The following is a 26238-nucleotide window of genomic DNA, read 5'->3' as shown; positions in this document are numbered from 1 at the left end:
GCTGCCACCAGCACTGAGCACTGTTCCCATTTGTTCTCATGCTTGTCCAAAAAATGTTCAGGGATTTTTTTTCTAGTAGTGGCATCATTTCATACCGCTTGGGTAGGGAGCACTCAGAGTACGTTATGATCCGTCCCCCGAAGGCGTTTCGCCCTGCAAGTGTGGCTCTGGATCCCTCTGTGGCAGAACAGGAAACTGAATCTACGTCTCCTACTTCTTTGGAAAGTGCTGTCACCACCGTACTGATGGGTAAGAAAGAAGTGGCTGCTGCCTTCTACAGCCTGATTCTCTTTGAACTGCTATTGTCTTCTGCGAGAATCTGGTGCTTTTCAAAAACGCCCACCAGCTCCACCTCTCCCAAAGGAAGACCTGCCTCCTGGAGCCCATCTAAGCCAAAACGTGAGCTAGTACCGAGTTCTGCAGAAGTTTGAGCTTCCACCTTTTTACACATAGACCTCTGGGGAAGGCGGGGGGCGGCGGTGGTGGGGGGGGAAGACTAATCTCGTGTAAACTTCAGCTGGCAGCCCTCAACAGCATTGGCGGTAGTTCTGCACTTGCAGAATGCCGTGGGCATTCACCCGTGTCCCCGTAGGGGAACTCTCCTGCTCCTCTCCCGCCGGCGAGGCGGCACCGCTCCTCCCCAAGCCACGGCTCCCACCTAGCGGCGGGGCTCTGCAGGTGGCCCAGGCTCCGCTGCAAATTCCCCTTGCCAGTCCCGCACCCACTCGTCTCGCACCCAGTAAAGGTCAGGAAAAGGGAAATCCCCTCTCCAGACTTCTCAGCCCAGCTCTATGCCTTGCAAGCCGTTTTTTACGCCGCGCACTATAAAAGCCGGGTTCCCTCCCCTTCCAAAAAAAGCCCAGAAAACTCTGAAACGTGAAATTCCATGCTAAGGTTAAAAAATTTCCCAGCGGGAAGCAGCATTCTCACCTTCCTCTGCAGGTGGTGGAATCCAGGAGGAATTCTGAACTGGATTCCCAAGCGACAGAGCAAACTTCAGACTTGTGTGAGCTGGTGATATAATGGGCTTAAGATTCAAAATGGACCGCTTAGATCAGATCCTACTGGCAAAATTTCACTATGGTCTAGGGTATCTCAAAAAAACCCACCAATCTCCCCCAAAAAAACAAACAAACAAACAAACAAACAAACACACACACAAATCACCAGCAAATTTGTGTCCCTCAAGACAGGAACCAATGCCTGCTTCTTCTGTAGCACCAGAGCAAGAGGTCCAAAGCCAAAGCATACTCCAGAAGGTTAGGTTTAAAAGAAACACAAATAGGAGCAAACATATTTTAACACGTACCTGAAGCAGATTTCTGCAATTTCCCCAAAAGCTACTTTTACTACTTGCAGTTCTTCGTCTGTGCTCTGACACATTCAGCATTCACTTACACATTATTTAGTTTGATTAAGCTAGGTAAGATTTCCTTACCTAAATGTATTTTACCAAACTGCTACCCTGCTCTTACAAAACTACACTGTCAATTGATTAGAAAGCAAGTGATGCAGTTATGGTAAAAATAGTCATTGGGATAAAATTCAGAGAAAATATTTGCACTTCAAGAAGTAATAGAAATCTCTTCTAGTATAACGAGAACAGCTCTAATGAGCCAGGCATGAAATACAAAATGTCAGAAAACATCATCTAACAAAAACCCCTTGCAAAATTTAATTGAAGTCACCATATTTAAATATCAAAGAATGAAAACGCATAATAAATCTTACTACACTGGGGATGCAAGTAATATAGACCACATTCCTGGTACTATTCTGGAAAATGATGTTTGACTGCAGTGGTACAGCAGCAAATATTAAACTCAAAGAACTTTTCAGCTTTAACATTCTATTTTTTGTATTAGTAAAGCAATGGCAATTACACAGTTGTCTACTGAATGGAGTCTTTTGAACCAGAAACACAATGGAGTATCCAATTTCAATTCTGACAGGATATCAAAATGAGTAAAATAATAGTCTTTTGTAACTCTTTATGGACTTCTGAAAGGGCTTTTTTTCCTTTTCTTTTTCTTTTTTTTTAAGATACTATTTGTCTCAACTTTCTATTGCAGTAGGCGAACAACTCAGTGGAATTTCATTTGCAGTAGGCAGAGAACTCAGCAGAATTCAAATTAATTACCCAAGTCATTTTTATATGCAGCACAAACAAGTCATGTAAAAATACACATTTTATTATGTACATTTAGAGCTTAAAGTTAATTTAAATGGATACAGTTTTTCCATCTTCAGTTACACCTTTTGCCTCATGACATTCTGCTGCTGCTTTCAAATACTCTTCTTCAGTGACCTGCAGAAACAATTTTGTTGTATTTTTAAAAATTATTTTATTCTCCTTGATCCTGGAAATCCTCCCTGCATACTGTCACTGTAACAAGAAAGGACAGCCTACAAAGACAATTATTGTCTCCAAAATTAAACAACCTGAATCACAAGCATCTTCAAATTAATTTCATAGAAAAATATCATGGGTTAGGATCTGAATACATCCTTGGCTAACAAGTTTCAGTGGACATACAGTATTTTTTTTTTATCTTTCTTGCCACACAAACAAGTGAAATATTTGATCTGAAACATCCACTGTTTAATTCTTACGAAGATTTCCTAAGTTTAAGCGTGCCTCGATAGTGAGTTTCTGGTTATATGTGGCTTATGATATTTTATAGTTCCATTTATCTTAAAAACTCGCCTTTTCCATTCATTCAGTCATTGCAAAGCTTCTGTTGGTAAAGTACATTTCAACTTTGAAATACTGGCTGTTTAGCAGAATAATATTTGCAAGAAACTCTTATTTTCCACGTAGGTTTTAAACTTCAAACTAGTGCATTTATGCAACTCCCTGAAATAGCATTCCCTTTTAGCTCCAGAAACTTCCACCGAGGTTCACCCAGTGGTACTAGATTTTATCCCTGAATTTACTTGTAAGAAACATGTTTGTATGTGTTCTCTCAAATCTGTGGCAGAAAACTTGTTACTACATAAAATCTAGGTAAGCGTAAATACAGTATTCCAATTTTTAGTTTTCTTATTTCATGTTCATGATCAAAACAGGAAAAAACAATTTTAAATTTTACACACATGTGACACCAACATCAATTCTACAAATTAATTTGAAAAATACTAATATAGTTGAAAGTCCTAATTAACAACAGCTTAGAGATCTCCTGTGCATCTGATTTTTCTTCACCTGTGAACATTTCTTGAAGGTTCTTGAAGATATTGCCCACCTCTAATCATTCAAGGTCTACTCTATCACAGCATATCTTTATATTTGGTAAGCTGTACTTCACCGCTGATGAGACTTACCAGCCTCTTCGATCTTGCCAGTAGTTTATGCCACACGGTGTGGTGAGCCTGTATTAAATTTCATTACGTAAAGTTACTGGAGGCCAAAAAAAAAAAATATCTTCTCATAGAATAGATTCTGACAAGTATATAGAAATGATAGCACAAAACCACAACAATCCCCAATTCAGGCATTACGACTTATGATTTCAGGGTCTAATTTGCCCATATTCCTTTGGGGGACTTGAATAAATGTCTGCTGATCATATCCATTAATTGTGTGGAATCACTGAGGGCGTAATGGGCAAAAACGGCAATTAAATCTTATGACAAGGAAGGGTGTACACAGAGATGAGGTGAGGAACCCAGTGCCCTCTTGTCCCTTAAACTTTCCCACTGAGACAACAGCAGATCTGCTAGAGCACAGGTCAAAATCGCATAAGTCAACAGAAATGGGAAGAAAAACTGCTGCCTCCACCTATAGTTCTACAAAACCTTTGTTTAAGGCTTATTAGTGCTAGGACTTTTTTTGTGTTATTGTTGTTAAGTTTTACTTTGGTGTCATGAAAGACTTTGAAATGCTATTTTTTTATCATGAGTATATAGTTACCTTCAAATGGACTGGCAGGGACACACCCTGGAACCTCCTTATCAATTCAGATTGTTTAGTCTGAAGATTATGGGCTGCTGTTATCTCATACTGGAAACAGAAACTTGTCCTTGGAATATGAGGGCCTTCACTAATATCTACAAAGTCACCAAACCTGATGGGAGAAAAAAAAAAATATGACAAATATATTCGGAGAGAAGTACAAACCTATTTGCTTTTATTTTTGATTAGCAAATTCCTATCTACAGAACAGATGAAAGAAAATCCACACAAATCCTAAACCAAATCTAAATAAATCCCCAGTTCAGCATTTCTAGGTTACCTGAAGCAAAAGTAAAGGTCACGCAATTTCCTAAAATGAATTATGAAATCTAAACGTCAAGTCTAGAATGAAGATCCTAGGTTTATCAAATCTTTGAAGCCATGTTGGCTTTAAAAGTGGGATAAATCTGTCATTAACCAAGAAAAGATTTGTCTCTGAGATGACACATTTTCCACAGTACAGTGTTTACAACCTGCACAGGGATTTCCCTTTCAGGTCTTGGAAAACTGCAAATCAATTAAGAAATGCAAGAGATAAAAAGATGTACAGCAAAAAAACATTCAGAACAAACCTCTCCCAGAAAACAATAGGTAAGCTCATTTTCCCTCTTATTGAGGGAACTAGGGTGGGAGGAAGGAGGAACAACAGACATAACATCATTCTAAGATTTCAAGAACCATCACTGCAAAGACATCTGTTCCTTTAGAGAGACGTGGACTCTAAAATCAAATGCAGAACAATTTAGACATCTAGAAAACTAAATACCTTACGCTAGCCTAAACTAGTCACAAATTCTTCTATATGCCTGAGATAAAATACAAGCCTCCTGCCTCCAGCCTAAGAACTTTACATCTTACACTGTATCCCAGGAGCCAGCTCCATTCTCATTTCCACCACGACAAGGCAATAACTTGCAGTTAGGAAGATCTTCACAATTTTGGAAGAAAAATACGCTATACAACGCCAACTCCTGTTTTCGAACAAGTATTTGGTTTGTATTTTATTTAACCTGTAAAGGTCTAGACATTTATTTAGATTTTATGTAAAAACATTTAAAGCAGTAAGGCTTTTCTGGCACTGCCCTTTAACATAACAAGAAATAGAAAGGTAGTGAGATCCACCAAGTGTTAAGTATCACCAAAACAATGGTTGCATTAAAAAAAACCAGCCAAACAACAATTTAAGACAGACAGCAATGAATATAAGTAATTTCTAAATTGAAAACTATCACAAATAACTTACTCTTCTCACTGGCAGAGAGTACTTGCGATATGATCAAATCTTTCAGCGAATCATTACAGAACGAGTTCAGTTTTGCTCACCTATGTAACGTTACAATTCCTTCCATATTCTGGGAAGCTTTTTGTTCTATCATCTCCATTTTGTATCTGAACAAGACAAAAAAAAAGTTAAAAAAAATCCTTACCTTGAACACCTAGTTTTTATAAGAATACTAAAGAGATCGATTTAAGGAGCATTCGTAAAAAACATGCTCATATTTATGTGAGCTTTAAAACAGGTTTAAACTCTTAATTTTATATGACAACACATATTGGAACATCTCATAAAGCATGTCATACAGAGCTGTTAGTCTAACCTCAGTTCCTGGAAAAATTACAGAGAAAATTATTCTGAGTACTATTGAAAGGCATTTAAAGAATAATGCAATCATCAGGCACAGTCAACATGGGTTCACAAAGGGAAAGTCCTGTTTAACTGATTTGATATCCTTCTGTGATAAGGTCACCCACATAGTGGATGAACAGAAGGCAGTGGATGTATTTTTCTGGATTTTAGTAAGGCTTTTGATATTGTCCCTCACAGCACCCTTCTGAACAAGTTGTCCAACTGTGGGACGAGAGGGCTCACAGTGTGCTGGATGAAGAACTGGCTGAAGGGCAGAGCTCAAAGGGTTGTAGTGAATGGGGCTACATCTGGCTGGTGACCGGTCACTAGCGGTGTTCCTCAGGTTTCAGTGCTAGGGCCAGTTCTGTTCAGATCAATGATCTGGATGAAGGAGTTGAACGCACCATTTGCAAGTTTCCTGATGATACCAAACTGGGAGGTGCTGTTGACTCTTTTGAGGGACAAGAGGCCTTGCAGAAGGTAACTAGATAGATTCGAGCATTGGGCTATGATTAACGGAATGAAATTAACAAGTTGAAATGCCGGATCCTGCACCTGGGAGGGAGTAACACGAAGCGCAAGTATAAACTGGGAGAGGAGTGGCTGGAGAGCAGCCCTGCAGAAAGGGATCTGGGGTTGCTGGTTGACAGCAGGCTCAACAGGAGTCAGCAGTGTGCCCTGGCAGCCAAGAGTGCAAACCACATCCTGAGGTGCATCAAACACAGCATAACCAGCCAGTCAAAAATTGATTAGCCTGCTGTGTTTTAGTGTTGGAGCAGCATCACCTTGAGTACCGTGCGCAGTTCTGGGCCCCATAATTTATGAAAGATGTTAACGTCCTTGAAAGCATCCAGAGAAGGCCAACAAAGCTGGTGAAAGGTCTGGAAGTAATGTTCCATGAGGAGCAGCTAAGGACTTTGGGCTTGTCTAGTTTAGAAAACAGAAGGCTGAGGGGCCACCTCATTGCTCTCTGCAGTTTCCTGAAGAAGGGAAGTGGACAGGGAGGTGCTGAGCTCTTCTCCCAGGGATCCAGTAACAGGACACTTGGGAATGGTCCAAAGCTGCGCCTGGAGTGGTTTAGACTGGACATTAAGAAGCACTTCTTTACCAAAAGGCTGGTCAGACACTGGAACAGGCTTCCCAGAGAGGTGGTCAATGCCCCAAGCCTGTCAGTGTTTAAGAGGCATCTGGACAATGCCCTTAACAACACACTTTAACTTTTAGTCAGCTTGATTCATCAGGCAGCTGGACTAGATAATTGCTGTAGGTCCCTTCCAACTGAAATGACTATTCCATTCATGACTATTCTACTCTATTCTATATACAGGTGTATGTAATAGGAGGGCCATGCTCTCCTAGCAGAGTTTTATTCAGAAAGATCAAATGAAAAACTTTTCTTTTTATTTTAAGTAGTATATTCAAGTCGCATGTAAGAATAGAAGACACTATCAGATCACCTAAACTGATTTTATGCAACATGCAGTCCTCAACAGCTGGTCATCTGCAAGACAGTAAAGTGTTCTCTGCTCTTTCTACACACACACACACACACAAATACACATACAATGTCAAAAGCTATTGTCAAAAGTCAGCTCCCAGCTGCTGTCAATACTTGCCAGCCAACACAGTGAAGAGATGCCAGTCCATATGTCACATTAATATCATCTTCACTATTAAGCTAAAAAACTAGTTAGTCTGGCAACTTTAGCTTTAGCATAAATTTATTTTTGTTCACAGAATTATGAATTATTTATCATTTCCCCCCCACCTCTCTTCAACTGACAAAAAGCTATGGACCGGAGAATTTTTTTCCCAAAACATTGCTTAAGTGTTTTTTCAGTGAAGACGAATGGAATGTTTTGAACAAGCCTTCTTTTATAGCACAGGCCAGAGTATTTTACCCATTTTCCCCCTGCAGAGGTCAAAAACTGCATTTCATCAAAACTTCATTTGAAGATACCAAGATACGAAAAATGTACATTTCTTTGAATATGAAAGTCTTTCAGCAAAGGCTGAAAGTAACTAGCACGCCAAGTCTAACCACCAGAGTTTCAATTTATAAGTAGTGAAATCTTGAAGCTCACTATTAAACTAAGAATTCTACAGTCTTTCCATTTGTCACAAAACTACATCCAGCAAACGTGCCTGGTGTTGACCTCTGGAGACAACATTAAAAATTAAGTAAGGTAGTGTGACAAAGAGAACGGAAGTATGTTCATTCAGAGTAGTGGGAGAAGTACCTTCTTACTTCACCTGTCATGTCTTACTTTAGATTTACAAAAGCAAGCAGAGATTTAAATTAATTTCTAATTGCCTTTCTAAAAGAAAGGCAAATTCAGACACTTACCTGTTGTGTTGAAACATTTCACGTGCTACTTTTGCTTCAGCATGTAGTGTTTCAAATGGCAGGTCTTTATGAATTAGCTTTCCAGCATCCCTTGTAAGAGAACGGAAGTTGTCCTGAAAAACAGTTGGTACACAAAAAATTGTCACCACTATTTCACAGCAGTACTGAATGGACAAAGAATAGTAAATACTAAATATTAGTCAAAACAACAAGGACCATCTACAATAAACCCTAAATATAAGAATATTGTGGTAGGATTATAACTCTTACTCCTTATCTGCAGCAGATTGCTACAGATCATCACTGTTTGAATGGACTGATTCAATGCCCAGTGAAATCAATAGGCGTTTTTCCATCAGAAACTATACATAATAATTGGAGTTAAACTTCTCATGTTTTCACAACGTGATATATACACATACAGTCTTGCTACTGTTAAATATTCATCTGTGTTTCCCAGAGTTGTGACTCCATTTGTAAATGACCTCTACTCTGATGGAATCAAAAGAAAAAAGTACTGAATAATTAATAAGTAGACATTGCTCACCTTGGTCCAGAATTCAAAGCTTTGCATACTCAGATTTGTCAATAAATAAGACACTTTTATTAGGAGAAATTACATTTATAATGTCTCTTAGAAAACACTTCAAACTAAGTTACTTGAACTATAATATCATCGTGAAGAAAAATTCTGCACTGTACCAACGTTGCTTTGTTAGCCATACAAACCTCTGCTAATATTTGGGCGCAAGAACAGGCACCAGATGAGTAAAACACTCCTGATCATACCAGCTACCAAACAGTTACATATATACACATATATATATACACACACACCACAGTTACCAAACAAGGTTTTAGATTATTAGATTTACTGAAGAGCATGAAATGTAAGCAAGCTATTAAGGAAAGCTTCAGCTGAATGTGCTCACGGTTCTTTTACAACAATAAACTGATTATGCTGTAAACCCAACGCGAAAATACGCATATTACACACATTTTTATTTACAGAGGGCTCTATTAACACAAAGGCTATAGGGCTATGGTTGCACCTATATTACTAAGCAAGAACGGTTGAGTAGGAGCAGATCTGTATAGCAACAAAGATGGCACTGAGTTTCCAACAGCCATGCCAACTATTTTGGGAATTGTTTTTCAGACTGGAGCTACTCTAGTCCCATACACTTAAAACCTGTAAGTATCTGCAGGATTGCTATAGGTTTAATTTCATCTGAAAAGAACCCAGTTTGTGTGCTCTGAGACCACCCTGCCATGAAAGCCAGTATATGGCAAATGCAGAGATTAGTTGCCAACAAGTACTCCTAACATGCTACTAAGATAAAATACTAGTGTATGTACACCCTATGAAAAGAAAAAAACCTCACTGCCCCCTCTCCTCCATTAGAAAAGAACACTGGACAAGGATGCAAGCTTTATAACTTTTTGAGGAAGAAGTTATTATGCTTACGTTTGTTGGTTTCCAGTCATTGAGTCTATTGTCCAAAATTACATCATAACAGAAAGCTCCAGAGATCACTGCAATTCACATTCCAAAAAGAAAAATATTCATGCTTGTAACAAAGTACATATGTCCTTGCCATAATACATACTTATAAATACATCAAAATGAATGAGAAGAAAAACAAAATGATCCCAACAAATCCACCACAAAATATAAATTCTCAGATGTAATTATAGAGTCAAGTGGAAGATTAAATCTGTATCAGGTTACAGATGAGCAAAAGTTGTTATTAACCCTGTTTGAATTTCAATAATATTCCAACTCGATGTACACATGGGCTCACAAGGTTATGTAGTTATTAGGGTAAATATCACAGAAACACATCACATCTTCTAAATATGTTACTTCATAATAAAAAGGTTAGATCCTCAAGTTACTAACTTAACCTACGAAATCTGAATTGGTCTGAAACCTAGTTGCACAGACCAATTTTCTGCACTTAAATAACAAAATTGTTTTCAGTGCGATTGCTATAAATTACAGCCTACAATAGCATGTAATACACAGATCAATGCTAAGTACCTTCAATCACTGGAAAAGGAGCCTCTGATTTTTTCAGTAACATTATTAAACAGTCCCTTAAGAAGCAGCAAAAGACAAGACAATCAGTATAAAATGCTTATATCACCTGGCACTTCTGGGGCTTTAATCAGATTCACTGAGTACTCATCTTTGAACGCCCGCTTTAACACACATGCCATGATCATGGCACAGGAACGCCAATAGGCCTATAAAGAGAATTTCAAATCACAGATTTATTACCTAGAGGCTGACAAGCCATATCAGATGAACATCAGCTATTTATTCCAAAAGAACACCAACATTTAACTGAATTAAATAACCTATCTGTCAACTGAAGCGTTACTTTCTTTAGTATTTAAAACTTCTATTTGAAGATGATTCTCCATATCAAAAAAATCAAAACTGCACTTAAAATGCAAGCCAGATGTTTCCCTGGGGATATTTAAATCTGAAATCATAGAATACAACAACAATATAGGTTGAAAGGGATGCCCGCACATCACCTAGCCCACACCCTGGGCCAACTAATGATAACCGTGTGTGCCAACCAACTATTAAAAACATCTGAACTTTCACGACAACAAAGTTCAAGAAACCAGACAGACACAGAACTGAGAGGGGCATACAGAATCAAGTGGTCATAATCAGGGTCACCTACAATAGGATAAGATACAAACTTACCTTGTTCACCTCCTCTGGATCTTCATCTTTGAAAGTAAGGAACTGAATTTCACATGATTTGGTCAAGGGTCTATACATATCCCAGACTTCACCATCCACAAGAGCTAGAACAGATTTCTTGCAATGCCATTCACTTAAGTCTAAAGAAAATTTGAAAAGTATTACACAGTTATTAACCATACTCCTCAGAGTCAGCAGTTTAGATCCCTGCATTTTCAACAACAAACTGCAAGTTTCATTTTTGTAAATTAGTTGGAAAGATGAGCTGTTGATAGTCTCCAAAACTTAACTCAGTTTCTGCTGATGTATTTTAGTACAAACTTATTTTAAACGTACCAACTCCAAATATTCTGAATGCATGTCTGTTACCTTGGTCATTAAAATGTCAATAATATTAATATTTCAAATTTGGATGATAAGTACTTCAACCGGCAGTGCAATTTTCATCACCAGTGGCACAAAGTCAGTTTAAGAGCCCATTCACTTACGCATGGCACAATTGTAGGGAGTTGACAAAGCTTTGTTCATCACAAATACAGTGCCGGGGTGAGACTTCCCAGTGTATTTTACTTCGATTTTCTCAATTCGTGGATACAGAGATAACTGCCTCTCTTTCTCCTTGGTAAAGAGATCGTTACGCATCCGAATCACTTCCTCTGATGTCAGTCGAGAAACAGCTGGTGTGGAGATGAACCCTGGTAAAATGGAATGACCAAAAAATAAGCAATAAGGAGTTTTTAAAGCCCCTTAAAGACAGGAAGGGGCTTCTTTCTACAGACAGGAAGGCAAGCCCCTGCGCCGCCAATCCCTGTGTCCGTCTCAATATGCGTGAGGCGACCACATCGGTGACCGCCCCATTCTCCGTCCCCGCATGAAGCCACAACACAGAACACTGAGGCAACGGGAGCTCCGTATGGCGTTCTCTGCCTGCAAAGGCCCCTTCCCTCAGACAGGCCCCTGCGGATCGCGGCCGCCGCCTCCCCGCGGCCCGCAACCCACTGCGGTCTCCTCAGCCCGGCGGGCCGGGGCCCCGCGCCGCCCCGCACGGCCAGGCCAGGCCAGGCCAGGCCCGGCCGCCCCAGACCCGGGCCCTCAAAGCACAGGCGGGGGACGACGCCGAAGCCCGCCCGGCCCCGCGCACACCCGGCACCCCGCTGCGCCTGCGTCCGCGCCCGGCCCGCCGCCGCCACTCACGGCGTCCCCGAAGCCCGCCCCGCAGGCAGCGGGCTGCCCAGCGCGCCGCCATGCTCCGGCCCACTCCCGCCGCCCCGGTGCCTCCTCCCCCGTGTTCCGGGGGAAACAGCGACGGCGGCAGCGCGGTTCCGCCCGGCGCTCCGCCAGCGGTCGCCAGGCGGCGCCGTGGGAACCGGGGCCGGGAGCGGGACGGGGGCCCCCTTGGTTCCTGCAGCGCGATGGCGGTTGGACGGTGCTGGAAGAGCGGGCGGCGGCTGCCCGCAGCGCAGCGGGGATCGGCTTTACTAGCCCTTGGCTTTTGGCTCTCTCTGCAGAGGCCCTGCTCTGTACGTATTCGTTCCGCCACGCTGTGGGTGCCACCCGTGTCCCCTCTGCCCTCCCTTTGCCTCAGCTGGCCCCATTTCGCCAGGCAGTACTGTCATCCCCAAAACCAGCAGCTTTTGGATGGCCTGAAGGTGTAAGGGGTCCTGGTGGACCACAAATTCGGTATGAGTGACCAGTGTGCTCTGCGGCTCAGCAAGCCAACAGGACGCCGAGTTGCATCAATGAGGGCATCACCGGCAGAGATAAAGAAGTCGTTATCCCACTCTACTCAGCGCTTGTCAGGCCACATCTGGAATACCACGTTCAGTTTTGGTCTCCGCTACACAGAAAAGATGTGGGCAGGCTGGAGAGGGTCCAGAGGACGGCCACCAAGTTGATCTAAGGACTGGGAAGCCTGCCATGTGAGGAAAGGCTGAGAGAATTGGGTTTATTCTGCCTTGAGAAAAGAAGGTGTAGGGGAGACCTTATCACCATATTCCAGTATTTAAAGGGTGGCTACAAAGAAGAAGGAGACTCACGTTTTACCAGAAGTCACATGGAAAAGATGAGGGGTAATGGGTACAAGTTACTCCAGGGGAGACTCCAATTGAACACAAGAGGAAAATTTTTCACAAAAAGAACAATCAGCCATTGGAACAATCTCCCCAGGGAAGTGGTGAATTCCCCTCAATGATGGACACTTTTAAGATTCAGCTGGACAGGGGGCTGGGCCATCTTGTCTAGACCATGCTTTTGCCAGGAAAGGTTGGACCAGATGATCTTTGGTGTCCCTTCCCAACCTGGTATTCTATGATTCTATGATTCAGCCTTCTCGTAGTAGGGATTGCAGATATGTAGTACTGGGGTTACAGCATTAATGTTAACAGCCTGGTGGCTGGTGGAAAGGGTCCTTGGTGCCCAGCTCCCTGCTGTGCCTAGGCAACCGGCAGGCATGTGTAACTGCAGCTCCTCACCGCCAGCTCCCCTTCGCCATCGCTGACATCCCTACTGTCCTTCCTCCCCAAAAGATTGAAGCCAAGCACATACTAGCTACTGCACAGGTAGGAAAATCATGGCTTGCATTAAAATATGTTAAAATTTATGCAATAACTTAGAATTTGTTTCAGTTTAGCTGATGGAGGTCTTCAGCTCAATCCTCAATTGGCAAAGATACAACAACAGCCATCAGGAATGACAACTGCAAACAGTTACACTGAATTAGTGTCATTAAGAGCTAAAGGTTGTAATTAAACTCAGCACCGAAAAAATAAATGTGTTACTACTGGCAAGGGCCGGCAACAGACAGAGCATTTTCCACTGTGGAAACCCTTCTGCAGAGCAACAGGACAGCTGGCCCCTCCTGGTTCCATACCTGGCACTGGCTTCCCTGCTCACCCGAGCTCTCATCCAGAAAACCAGGTGTGCGAGTACAGTAGCTGTTGGTGCTCTTTGTTACATTATTTGATAGATTAAGAATTTCAGCAAGTCAATTATCCTGCTTCCTCATTTTTTCAAACGAGTTAAATACAAATTATTTTTTGGTGCACCAGTCTTATTGTAGGCTACATACTTGCGTATGTAAAACAGTTTATAGCCTTGAGGTGAAAGGTCCCAAGAAAACACAAAGATGCTATTATTATTTATGCCATTATAGCTCAACTATGCCATTTCTTCTATTAACTTTTTATTCTTTGACTTGAGGAATCATATGCGGTCAATGATCACATCACATAATTGTTTTGACTTAAATAATAATAAAAAAAAAAAGAAAGAAAAAACACAACCAAAACAAAGTTCATAATTTAGGGTATAAAAAGAACATTATTACTCTATGAGGAGATAAATTCAAAATGTTCAGGGAATGACAGAAACAAACCCCATTCTGTCACTCTGAGGAAGTCTTGAACAATAGGAGTAAAATCCTATTTGATACTGCACACTTTATTATATGTCTTTCTCTCTCTCTGTTTTAAATTGCGACCTTCTAATCTCTAAATCTTCTTTTGTACAAGTATTTGCAACTTTTTAATCAGCTAAATCTTCAGAAAAATGGTGGTAGAATATCTGGTCCTTCCTTCCACTTGTTTGATGTTGCTCTGGAAGCTCAATGCAGATAAAAACCATCAGGGACTTGTAACACACTGAAGACCACAGGAGGAGCATGGTTGTAGCCCTCTGCCTTTTGGTAATCCCTGTCCAATGCAGTGACAGTGCAAAGCTTTACACCTCAGTGGAAATCAAAAGACATCCAAAGCCGCTGGAAATTTCACCCAGGGTTCAGCTGGCATCTCTATAGCCCCTGGACAAAAGCAGAAAAGAGGAACAACAAGAGCATAGATTTGGGGTTAATTGAAAAGTTCAGTGTCCAAGTTTATTTTTGATTCATGCTGACATAGCTGGCTCACAACTGTAATATCATTTCTCTGTTTACTACAATATATTTACTTAAAGCTTCTGTGGAATGGTAAAAATCCCTGGGTCCACACAAACCCCATGGACTGAGCCAAGGGCCAGCTGGGGGTTACTCTCAGCTGCCAAATGTGGCAGTAAATGAAAAGGCTTCGTGCAGTCTCCCCCAAGCTATTGATCCCTCAATGCCAAAAGACAAAGGCCTTCCAACTGAGAAGTACTCTGGGAAGAGCTTGGATGAAGGCCAGCAGCTTTTAGTGTGTCACAACATGGACCATGTTTGCGGTACCGAGAAGACACAGGTAACAAAAGTGAAAAAATGTCCAAGAATAATTATAAGGTATCAGACTTCACAACGCCCTGTGACTTTCAGGAAAACTAGGGATGTTATTTTGTAATGTGCAGAAGAAAATGGGAGGTTGCCCTACAAGGCAACAGTAACCCTGTTAAGTGCTCTTATGCTGTAGTATGTGACCCAACCGTAATGGGTAAGTGACAAACCATGACCATGCATGGCTCTCATAGAATCATAGAATGGTTTGGGTTGGAAGGGACCTTAAGGATCATCCAGTTCCAACCCCCCTGCCATGGGCAGAGACACCTCCCACTAGACCAGGCTGCTCAAAGCCCCATCCAGCCTGGCCTTGAACACTTCCAGGGATGGGGCATCCACAACTTCTCTGGGCAAACTGTTCCAGTGCCTCACCACCCTCACAGGAAAGAATTTCTTCCTAATATCTAATGTAAATCTCCCCTCTTTCAGTTTAGAACCGTTACCACTTGTCCTATCGCTACACTCCCTGATAAAGAGTCCCTCCCCATCCTTCCTGTAGGCCCCTTTAGGTACTGGAAGGCCGCTATAAGGTCTCCCTGGAGCCTTCTCTTCTCCAGGCTGAACAGCCCCAACTCTCTCAGCCTGTCTTCAGAGGAGAGGTGCTCCAGCCCTCTCATCATCTTCGTGGCCTCCTCTGGATCCACTCCTTCTTGTGCTGAGAAGCAAGATAAGGTCAAAAGCAGAACTGGCTTAAAAACTCCTGCCCCTCCCTTTGCCATTCTTATCTGTTTCTCACTGCTTACCCTCTAGGTAGACAACCGTGGCAGCACTGAACACGAGATCACTGAAGTGGTACAAATTATAAAGTGGTACAAATTATAGGATCGCTATTGCTGAAAGATTATGTTTTATTCACATTATTTCAGTGACTTGGCTTAAAGTGCAGCTTCATATACACATTCCTGTGCACACTGTGCACACTGTAGTGACATAATTCTGAATCTACCACCATCAGCATTGTGGCTCATGCATTGTCCACGGTCACCTCGGTTGAATCAGGAAATATCCAGTGCCATCCAATTCAGTGGATCTTTTTTAGAAATGTACCTTTGATTGCTACTGAGCTGTCTGCTCAGTGGGAGTAATCTTGCAAATTCAGTTGAAAAACATGGCATTAATACTGTACTTTGCAAGTCAAAGATAAAATTATACAAGACATTCCAGAAAATGGAGGGAGGGGGAGGTATCCACAGAAAAAAGCTGCTGAGAACAAGTAATTTGTATTACTGTTATCTTGTTCTACCCTCACGTTTTCTGGCTTTCTTGCTTCAACTTTGGCTGGCGCATTAGATAGGAAATATTTTAACAGTCTAATAGACATACAGTGTTCTATCACTCACAGCGCTCTAATCCTTTTCATTATAGCAAGGCAACTAATCTATGGTATACTCTCTAAACAGCCATCCACAACAGCTTCATGGAAAAAAAGAATATCTGAATATTTTTTTGCTTCTTTTCTCAAAACTATGCTGCTCACAGTTTTCAGTTTTGAAGTACAGAACAAGCAGATAATCTGCTAGCTAAATCAGATTTTTTTCCAGACAGCAGTTAAAGTAATTAACATGAAACAGTGAAACAAAATAACAAGATGCCACAGAAATAGAAAGGAGACAAGGCAAAGAAGTAGAAAGGACTAAAGAGTCGATAGCGGTTAAAGCAATACCCCAGAACATTATAAAAAGCTAGGTGTGGTGGAAGTTAAAATTGCAAAAGTTAAAAAATATCCCTTAAATTGTAGATACCAACCTCTCCATGTGCTTACACACAGCTGCTGATAATTCTTCAGACTAAAGAGCAAGGCTTTCAAGCCGATAGATTCAATGTACTGCAGGCTGATAGTATCAGGCACAACAAAAAATACATAGCACATTGATCAATAAGTTTCAGAAACAACATTTGTGACATGGAGCATGAAATACGTATTTTGGTGATCAAGCTAGTTAATTAAATGGAATCTGTTTTAGCAGTTTTACAAAATAGGTTTCCCAACTTGTCCCATTGCCAGAGAGTGTCCTGTCACTCTAGAACAGTCGCTCTACAGCTATGTGCTCCTGTCTTCAGCACTTACTAGAACAAACATATGTGACAGCAATTTGGTGTGCTTGGAAAAAAGATGTGTACAGAGATTTAACTCACAGGCTGTGGCCACAAGTCTCAAATGACATCTCTCACCACCTCAAACGCAACATTCCTCTTTTAGAAATATGAAAAAATCTGTTTCTTCTTTAAATATGGAAAAATATTCAATCATGTCTTCTTGATCAAAACCTAAACAATAACAATTAGCCCTCCAACTCTCCATATACATAAAGATATAGGTGTACTTATGCACAGGAGTGTTTTTTTCCTGTGTCTTTTACTTTCTCCCTCAGTGGCTCCAGTTCCTACATCTTCCCCCCAGCTCCTCTCATCATAACCAGGCAGGGTTATCAGCAGCCTTCCTGGGCTACCTGCTATTATAGATCAGCTAAGAGACACTAAAAAGTTTAAAGAACACTGAACTTAGGAAAGCCCAGGAAGAAAGGGGGAAAGTGATGCAGACCTGTAATCTTCGATGCTTTCACTCAGCCAAAAGAGATGAGCTACCCACAAATCATCCCAGATCCATACTACCTGCTCATCAACACAATAAAAAATATGCACTTGCTTACATGAAACTAGGGTTACACTAGTCGATCTACTTAAATTCAACAAGTAAACTTGAGATATATCAGGCTTATGCCTGAATGGGATATATTAGGGAAGCATTGCCTTTAATTAACATCTTTTTTTAACGGAGGTGCAAGGATGAACATTCGTTAGTTCTCCCATGACTGTCTTCTAGTTTGGTATGTGTAAGCCATGACAGATGGGTGATTACTTGGGAATTAATATCTTACACTTCTAAGTATTAATTAAGCAGACAGTTCTCTTCTTGTAGCGCATTACTTTTCCGCCTGTCCTATGCATGTTTTTGAGAAGAGGAATCATAATCATCTTCCTCTCTTATCTATCTGGAATGTCTTAATAAAAGTTTAATTAAGAGAAGAATGAATTCCATTACACTGTTAGAATGTAGATTTATCTAAAAAATCATCTAATGAAATTAGGGTAATCTTTTGGTTTATGAATTACTGAGATCCTTAAGAAGCGTCCAAGTCTTGAAATCGTGTTGCACTTCCGCACAATTCTTAGAGGGTTTTCTACACAAAGAACTTGACTAGAATAGTTGTTACAAAACAAGATAGCTATTCTTGACTGGCACTCTGTATGCAGACATTAATTATAGGCTATTTTTATTATTCTAAAAAGGAGTCTCTCTGGAAAACTCTCCAAGAATAACTGCTAATCCCATGTTGGGCTCTCTCTGCTGTTTAATGAAAATATTTTTACTACATTTAACTTAAGAGTTTAAAAATATGTGTAGCAGTCTTGTACTCTTCTAACAAAGTACTTACAGTATTTTAAGAATACCATTGTTCATCAAAGTACATACAGAGAAAGTATATACATTAAATGAACTATATGCATTACAACCAGTTTTCCAATAACTCTGTAAACACTTTCAGAATACTCTCATTTAGTTACGGGTGTTTCCTGCAGTTGTAAAAAACGAGCAGAGAAACTGTGATCTAGTTGTTGCTGAAATAAGAGAGAGGAATGTAAAGAAACTGTGAAAGTACTGTGAAACCATACTAGAAAAAGTCAGAAACAGCCTGGGGAGACAACCCTGTGCACTGGGTCTTTGCTTCACTTGCAACAGAAACAAAAGAGTGAACAGTGTAAAAAAAGGAATTTCACCTCATGCTTATATAAACCCTATGCATTTAAGTGGATTTACAGTGGTATAAGAGTCATCTTAATGAATCCAAATTAAACCCCATGTGTGAGTCAAAGTATTTGGGCAATTAGAACTGAACGCTTACTGTGGTGGAAAGGCTGCTGTACTAGTCTAGCTTCATCCCATTGCCTAATGGAACACCTTCTCCTCACGTTTCATCTCTTCATTCCCCACATCGATTCATTGTCATTACATCAACTTTAGTAGCCATCCTATAAGTTATCCCTTAATTTAATTCCATACTGCCATTTCTTAACATTCCCCACCTCTATACCTTTTCCACCAGGCCCCTCCCAGATATTTAAATTTTATATCAACAATGTGTTTCAATCACTGTGTGGCTTTAAACAGTACTGTAATCAATGAAAGTTTGTATATGCTTAAAGTTATGATGTGTTGGGCCACACAAAATAAAGCACTTTTCTATTGTCTGTGGAATAGTTTTGATTTTATTAAATGTGTGTCACCATTGTACCAGTAATATATACTGGTCATATAAATATATGTGCACATTTTTTGCAGAAATATTACTTGTATTCTAAATACATTTTTGCATGTGAAAAATAAGCCGAGAAGATTTTGTTGATGGCATCCTACTTCTTCGGTCTCCATTAAAATAGCTGCTAGAGATTTTATTTATAAATAATCTTTCCTCATTTTGCTACAGTTTAACAAAATGTAGCCAACATTACTGTTCTGATTATCAAATAAATGCTTATGATACTTTTCTTGCTATAGAACCGCATTACATCAGTGGCAATATATTTTTAAGATGTCATTAGGAACTACTCAGATGCACTATCAACTGTCACAATGAGTAATTTTCCTCGATTCATAAATTTAAAGGGCCATTACACCTCCTGTATATTTAATCAAGAATCTCCTGGACCGGTATAAACTATTAATAAAAAAGGGAAAAGGCTTGGAAGGTCGCCGTGTAGCACCCATCATCTGCTGGATAACGGAGGTGCCCCGCGGTCGGTGGGGTTTTCTCCGGCACAAGGAGCCGCTGCGGCCCCCGGCAGCGCCCGCCCCATCCTCACCCCGCTCCCTTCGCGCCCGCCACATCCACGGGTTTGTTCCGTGATTTCACCCTGTAAATTCCTACTTCCACCCACCGTCTGGCTTTGCTTTCGGGAAACGTACCACAACAGGGACTACGGGCTTCTCTGAGAGGTTTAAGCTCTTCGTAACGAAAAGTTTATTCTGTTGCAACAAATGTCCTTGAGCTTACGAAGACCTCGCGATTTATAAATACAAGTAATTCGGAGGGAAGAGCTGCTGAATGCAGCACAGGACGGCCCCGGGATGCGCGGGGGCTCCGCGCTGGCCCCATGGCCAGGAGGAGGAGGAGGAAGAAGGAGGAAGAGGAGGAGGTGAAGGGCGATGCGCCCGGAGCTGGCGCGGAGGTGCCGCGGCTCCCCCGCAGCCGGTGCGGGGCGGGGAGGAGCCTCCTCCGACACGTTAAAAGTTTTGGGGCAGCGGTGGCAGAGGGGGGGTTCTGCCGGGGCGGAGGTAGAGCCAGAGCCCAGCGGGCTGCGCCCCGGCCGCCGCACCTGCTCGGTGGCCGCTCCCCGGGCAGCCCCGGCGCCACCCCCCCGGTTCCTCCGGGCCGAGGCGAGGCCGTGCCGGGCCGCCCCCCGCTCCGGCCGCGCCCCACGCCCCGCCGCCGGCGTCGCACGGCCGCTTATTAGCCGCTGCCGCCGGTGGGGAGCGGCCGTCGCCGGGAAGATGGCGAGCCGCAGCCTCCGCCTGCTGCTCCTCGGTTACTTGGGGGTCCTGAGCTGTAAGTGCCCGCGTCCCATCGCCGGTGTGGGGGGTACCGCTCCCTCCGGCAACGCCCCGGTCGCGGGGGGGACCGTCCCCCCGAAGTGTGAGTGTGCGCGGAAGGGGGAAAGTCTCGGCCCCGGGGCGCCCGGCCGCCGAGAGCCGCGCCCGCCCCCGCGGCGGCGCTGCCCGGGGTCCCGGGGAGCCGGCGGGCAGCTCCGGGGCGAGGGGAAGGGAGCGGCGGGGGGTCGGCCTGTCCCCTCCCTCGCCCCTGGAGCCAAGTCGCCTCGCCAAGAAGGCAAGAAAAGCGGCGGCGTCCCGCGGCGGGGCCGGGGCAGCGCTGCGCCCTGATGGTTTCCATGTGTCTGGTGGTGTCACACAGATGTGACCTGTTTCAGCCGGGCCTGTTTCAGCGCAAGGCGGCGGCTCTCCGCAGTGATGCGAACTTCAGGATGCGGGCTGCGTACTCTGCTTTTTCTGATAGCCTTTACGGGATGAAGCAGCAAGTGAGAGTGTGTTTTCTGTTGTCAGCACTGGATGCTGCAGCTCCAGAACAGGCTTATGTTTCCAGTGTTTGTATAGTCCTATTGTCTAACTCCTTAAAAACAAAAGCGAGGGCAATATTAAAATAAGTTGGCAAAAGCTGCTGCACCCAGAAAGTACCTGCAAATAAGAAAAAAAAAAAAAAAAACAGATCGTGGGGCCACATACCTGTGAAGAAGCAGTGAATTAATATACAGTGCTAACAGTGCCAGTCGTGTGATAAGGCTGTCACTTTCAGATCACATCTTACTGTGCTCCTGTTGTATGCTTCTTGTGTCTTGCTGGTATTCTAAGGAAGGAGGCTGTACATGGAAATAGTGTTCTGAAAAGAGTTATGTAGCGTAGTCTTGCAATGGAGCAACAGCCTGAGATCAGCCTGGAATGGGTTCTTAGTCCACTGTGGATGGGGGACATCCACAGTGCTGATGCTGGCTATGTTTTGTAGTTTACCTTTCATTCCTTCGCACCTAACAGAATCTTGTCTTTGTGGAAACTCCTTTTTTGCAGAGGAGGGATGAGTCCCGTCAAGGAGAGACTTGAAGTGGTGTGTGGCTGTTAGGTCTTTGGTTTGGTGGTGGTTTTCCTTTTCCCCTCTCTTTGCTTTTACAAGACCTTATGGAAATGTTGGGCTGTTAGTCGGGCAGCTAGCACAGACTTTCTTTTCCATATAGTAAATAATGATAAAAATTATTTCTTTGATTTTTTTTTTTCTTCAATTGTTGCTAATTGCATGGATATATCTGAGCAGATGAGGCTGCTATGGTTTTTTTTAGTGACAGGTTTCAGTGTTTTGAGGCTGCTCAGCTTTCTGGTTAGTTGTGTCGGCCAGCAGCACTGGCTCTGACCAGTGAGGAAATGATAGAAGCTGGTTTGCAAGCAGTACAGCTAGATCAAAGTCTGGTGCCTGCATTGTTGTCAGACTTGCATTTTTTTTTTCCTCTTCCTGTCCCAATTACCAAGAAACACCAGGTGGGGAGAAAGTTTACCAGCAAGGTGCTGATAAGAAGTCGTGGCATGAAGAAAGTGACTGTAGGTGGGTGTGCAAATGCTGATTGTTTGTGTGAGCCAGAGGAAATCCAGGCAATCGGGAGTCTGCTGCTGCTCCTGTGGCTGGAATATGTTCACATGAACAATGAGACTGAGGAATACTGGCGCCCAAGTCAGATGACGTATGGGCTGAGTGGTCTCTTACGTAGGACTGGGGCCTAGTGTGCCATGGAGATAGTGGGGAATGGGCTGAAAGCAATGAGGACAAGAAAGTAGTGGTTGATACCTGAAGCGCGCAAACGTTATGTTGTGGAGTAGGTCTAGAGAACTTGCGTGGTAGTTTAGCTGCAGAAGTTAAGAGCTGTTGGTGAACGGATGTTAGCATAACAGTGGTGAGGTAGATGAGGTTTGGATTGCTTTTCAGTGAGAACTTACTAGGAAAAACAAATGACCCACAGGAACAGTAGTTTCTCTGAGTTAAAGCCTCTCTTTTCATCTTCAATTTAGAGGAAAGTAAGGGACTTGGAGATCTTCAATCACATTCTCTGTCAGCATGATCTCCTGAAATTGATGTTATCTGGAAAGTTTTAAAAGGTGCCACAGAGCAAGACTTGTGAGCCCTGCTGGCACGACAGTCAGAAAATGTACGAAAATGGTTGTTATTAATCATCATGGCTACTCTGGAGGAGATAGTACGTACTGATGAACTGGACTTTTTGTGAAACTTCTAGGTGTGATTTTTTTTCTTGCATTAGTGTGCAGTAGAAATTAAACTGAAGCTGGTGATGCTGGGGGCAAATCCAGTACAATGTGTCTGCTTGAGGACAATGCAGGGGCAATAAATAGTAGTCTTACATAAACATTTGACAGAGCTCACAGGGGTAGTTTGAGCAATAAGTAAGGTGAGTATGTGGGTTTTTGTTTGGTTTTGGCTTTAAAACAAACACCTCCTTAGTATTCAGGAATCTTTCAGCCAGATACAGAGGTTCAAGGCCAAAAAAGCCTTTTATGGCTTGCCCCCTGACAAGAAACCATAAAGCATAACTACATTGGCTGTAGGAATTGACAGTCTTTAAATGATGCTTTCCTGATTATATGTGATGTATTCAACATTGAGAATATTGTCAACCTGTTGATTCTTCTGTTGAACCCTCTCTGTTTGCTGGGTTAACTTGGTAGGGACTTACTCTGGTTTCTAAATGTGAGTCCATATTCAAGTGAGATGGGACTTCTTAAATTTGTAAGACTGCATACTTCTCTAGTAATATCTTTACAACAGAATACTATAAACCAGACTATCTATTTTTTGGAGAGGGAGTGCGGGGAAGAGACATCAAAGAAGATCTATTGCTGTTTTAGTTGAGAAGCAGTGTTTCCTTGCTGTGGACTGCCAGTGGTCTACAAACCTGCACAGACTCTTAGACAACATAATATAGGCTGTGAGATAATGGTAAACTTCTTAAATATAAAGAAACAAATGATAATTAACTACAGAAATGCAATGTTTTTTAATAATGTTCAGCCTAACTTTTTTTGTTTATGACTGTGGTGACACTGCACAAGATACCAGAATGCTTCTGAAATGGATAAAAATTGAGAACTTGGTTGGAAGACATCCCTGTCTTTAAAAGGGAGACGTGCTCCTTTCTAGCTTATAGAGTCATAGAATAGTTTGGGTTGGAAGGGGCCTTTAAAGGTCATCTAGTCCCACCCCCCTGCAATGAGCATGGACATCTTCAACTAGATCAGGTTGCTCAGAGCCTCTTCCAACCTGACCTTAAATGTTTCCAGGGATGGCGCATCTACCATCTCTCTGGGCAACCTGTTCCAGTGTTTCACCATGCTCAATGTAAAAAATTTCTTCCGTATATCTATCCTAAATCTTCCCTCTTTTAGTTTAGAGCTATAACCCCTTGCCCTGCTAAAAAGTTTGTCCCCATCTTTCTTTTAGGCCCCTTTTAAGTATTGAAAGGTTGCAACAAGCCTTCTATTTTCCAGACTGAATAACCCCGAATCTCCCAGTTTTTCCTCACAGGAGAGGTGTTCCAACCCTCTGATCATTTTTGTTGCTCCCCTCTGGACCCAATCCAACAGGTCCATGTCCTTCTTATGCTGGGGGCCCCAGAACTGGATGCAGTACTCCAGATGGGGTCTTAAAAGAGCAGAATAGAGGGGGAGAATCACCTTCCTCGGCCTGCTGGCCACACTTCTTTTAATGCAGCCCAGGATAAGGTCTCCCCAGAGCCTCCTCTTCTCCAGGATGAACAACCACAACTCTTGCAATCTGTCCTCATAGGAGAGGTGTTCCATCCCTGTGATCATCTTTGTCGTTGTCCTCTGGACCTGCTCCAACAGGTCCATGTTTTTCCTGTGCTGAGGGCTCCAGAGCTGGGTGCAGTACTCCAGGTGGGGTCTCAGTTTCACTGTCTTGGTTAAGGCTCAGAAGAAGTTTTGTGTGTGAGTTATTGGTATGTCTCTCAGAAATCATGGCCTTTACTGCATTTGATCAGTCACGCTCTTTGCCTTAAACTTATGCACGCTGCTTGGAAAGGAATCTTCATCTGAGAGGACTCACCCAGTAGCAAGGCTATTTTGTGATAAGGGCTTTGCCTCTCTCCTTTCTCTCCCTGGCAGAGAGGAGGCAGAGAGGGCTGGTCCCTGGCTGGCCCTGCAGTATCCTTAGTTCAGGTTACTGGACCTGCAGGCTGCTACTGGATATGCAAAAGAAAAAAAAAATGAGGGTCACTGTCTTCCCTCACTGCATACAGGCGACAGGAAACATACCTGGAAATCTGACATCAAGACAGTCACAATACCTCTTGTTTTCTTCTGTTTAAGGTGGATGTATGCAAGTGGAAGGCTTGCTTTTGCTGTCATTTGGCCTCTGAGGTCCTGTTTTCTCAGCTTTAACGTTGCAACAATTCTTTGTTTGTGTCATAGGACATGCATTGCTGGTAACTGTGAATACTATAGGGCATCTGGCAGCAATAATGAGAGTTAAAACTACCTCTGTGATTAGCAGATCTAATTGAGCCAGGATGAGGTCTTCTCACTGGCTATTTAACTGAATTAACACAAAGATATTTTTGCAATTGTTTCCTGTATTATACCTATTTTTCCTACTGCAGGCTGTTTTGGCAGTAACACAGCAGCTGCCAGGTTCTGCTGCAGAAACTGGCTGATGGCATCACAGATGACTAGGCAAGAACTCGCAAGTAGCTGAACTTTGACTTCACCTTTGACTTCACTTGTCAGTGCTTTTGGAGGGGCAGGAACAACTAGTATTTTAGTTCTGAAACTGGGATTTTAAAGTTTACATATGGCATGATCTACTTAGATTCCATCAACACTCAAAATGTCATCTTCCTGTTGGAGCACTTCTGAAGACAGTCTGTTCATCGCTGGTTCCCAGCAGCTGGCGATCCCTTTTAGGAATACTGTTCTCGAAGAAAGTCTTAGTGTCGTACTTTCTCTTAGCAGTGCTAGAGGTGACTCCAGAGTAAATGCTTACGTAAAGGAAGATTACTAAGAAAAGTTCACACAGCCAGAAATGGCTGCATTGCAATATAAATGTCCTGTATATCAAAACAATTGAAGCACAAGGTAGACATTTGTACTTGTCATTGCAGACTATTTGCCAGGGCCATATGGAATGGCTAAATTAGGGTTCCCTTGAAGTTATACAACAATATTAAAAAAAAAAAAAAAAATTGCTTAAAATAGTGTCTCTGTGGATGTACCCAATGAACTATCTTATTGCTGGTTTTCCTTGGTTGGTTGGTTGGGGTTTTTTCTCCAGCATAATAACTTTGTTGCACTATTGCATAGATGTGGGGAAATAGATGGTTTACAAGTTCTTACTTTCTAGTTTAGTGGCTAATTTACCATGGGGTAAGCATTTTAATGGAAACTGAGGGACACGTTATGTGGAAGCTGAAAGGCAATTCATTTACCAGTCATTAATTCTATTTTGTTTAGGTCACCTTCCTCCCCCCCGAACTTTGTAAAGCTAGCTTTGTTACTTTCTGCTGTGTCTTTTCCCATCCCAGGTACTTTTCAAAGAACTCTCAGTTTTAACGAAACACTTCTGCAGAAAAGCCTGTCACATCTTTCTCAAAATGTTGTACGTGATTGTGCTGTAATTCCACCACAGGAAGCTTAAAGAAAATATTATGGTGTCTTGTAATCAAGACAAATGATTTGTTTCCTTCATCTAAATACGGTGGG

General features: G+C 42.4%; 2 protein-coding genes across 2 annotated transcripts in view; one reads left to right on the top strand and one right to left on the bottom strand.

Moving 5' to 3' along the window:
• Nucleotides 1–2171: 2171 nt before the first annotated feature.
• On the bottom strand, nucleotides 2172–11942 carry MRPL39 (mitochondrial ribosomal protein L39). The gene is made up of 10 exons (XM_063347305.1): nucleotides 11849–11942; nucleotides 11143–11349; nucleotides 10655–10794; nucleotides 10080–10179; nucleotides 9398–9465; nucleotides 7930–8042; nucleotides 5279–5344; nucleotides 3914–4067; nucleotides 3325–3372; nucleotides 2172–2308 (listed from the first exon to the last, which is right to left on the bottom strand). The coding sequence occupies exons 1-10, from the start codon at nucleotides 11898–11900 to the stop codon at nucleotides 2222–2224; spliced, it is 1035 nt and encodes a 344-aa protein (XP_063203375.1). The 5' UTR covers nucleotides 11901–11942; the 3' UTR covers nucleotides 2172–2221.
• Nucleotides 11943–20090: 8148 nt separating this feature from the next.
• JAM2 (junctional adhesion molecule 2) overlaps nucleotides 20091–26238 on the top strand; it is a 37673-nt gene continuing 31525 nt past the window's right edge. The window contains exon 1 of the mRNA XM_063347260.1: nucleotides 20091–20500. Within this exon, the coding sequence (XP_063203330.1) occupies nucleotides 20101–20500 (400 nt within the window). The 5' untranslated portion in view covers nucleotides 20091–20100. The remainder of the gene's footprint in view (nucleotides 20501–26238) is intronic.

Source organism: Chroicocephalus ridibundus, chromosome 1, assembly GCF_963924245.1.
Source record: "Chroicocephalus ridibundus chromosome 1, bChrRid1.1, whole genome shotgun sequence".
NCBI lineage: Eukaryota > Metazoa > Chordata > Aves > Charadriiformes > Laridae > Chroicocephalus > Chroicocephalus ridibundus.
The sequence above is the reverse complement of the archived record's forward strand: the minus strand, read 5'-3'. Positions and strand labels throughout refer to the sequence as shown.

Excerpts from the sequence above, each read along its gene's own strand:
- MRPL39 (XM_063347305.1), bottom strand. The coding sequence starts at position 11,900 with ATGGCGGCGCGCTGGGCAGCCCGCTGCCTGCGGGGCGGGCTTCGGGGA. Across the intron at positions 11,350-11,848 it reads GGGCGGGCTTCGGGGACGCC|GGTTCATCTCCACACCAGCT; the intron begins GTGAGTGGCGGC and ends CCATTTTACCAG. Across the intron at positions 5,345-7,929 it reads GAAATGTTTCAACACAACAG|ATACAAAATGGAGATGATAG; the intron begins GTAAGTGTCTGA and ends TGTCTTGTTCAG.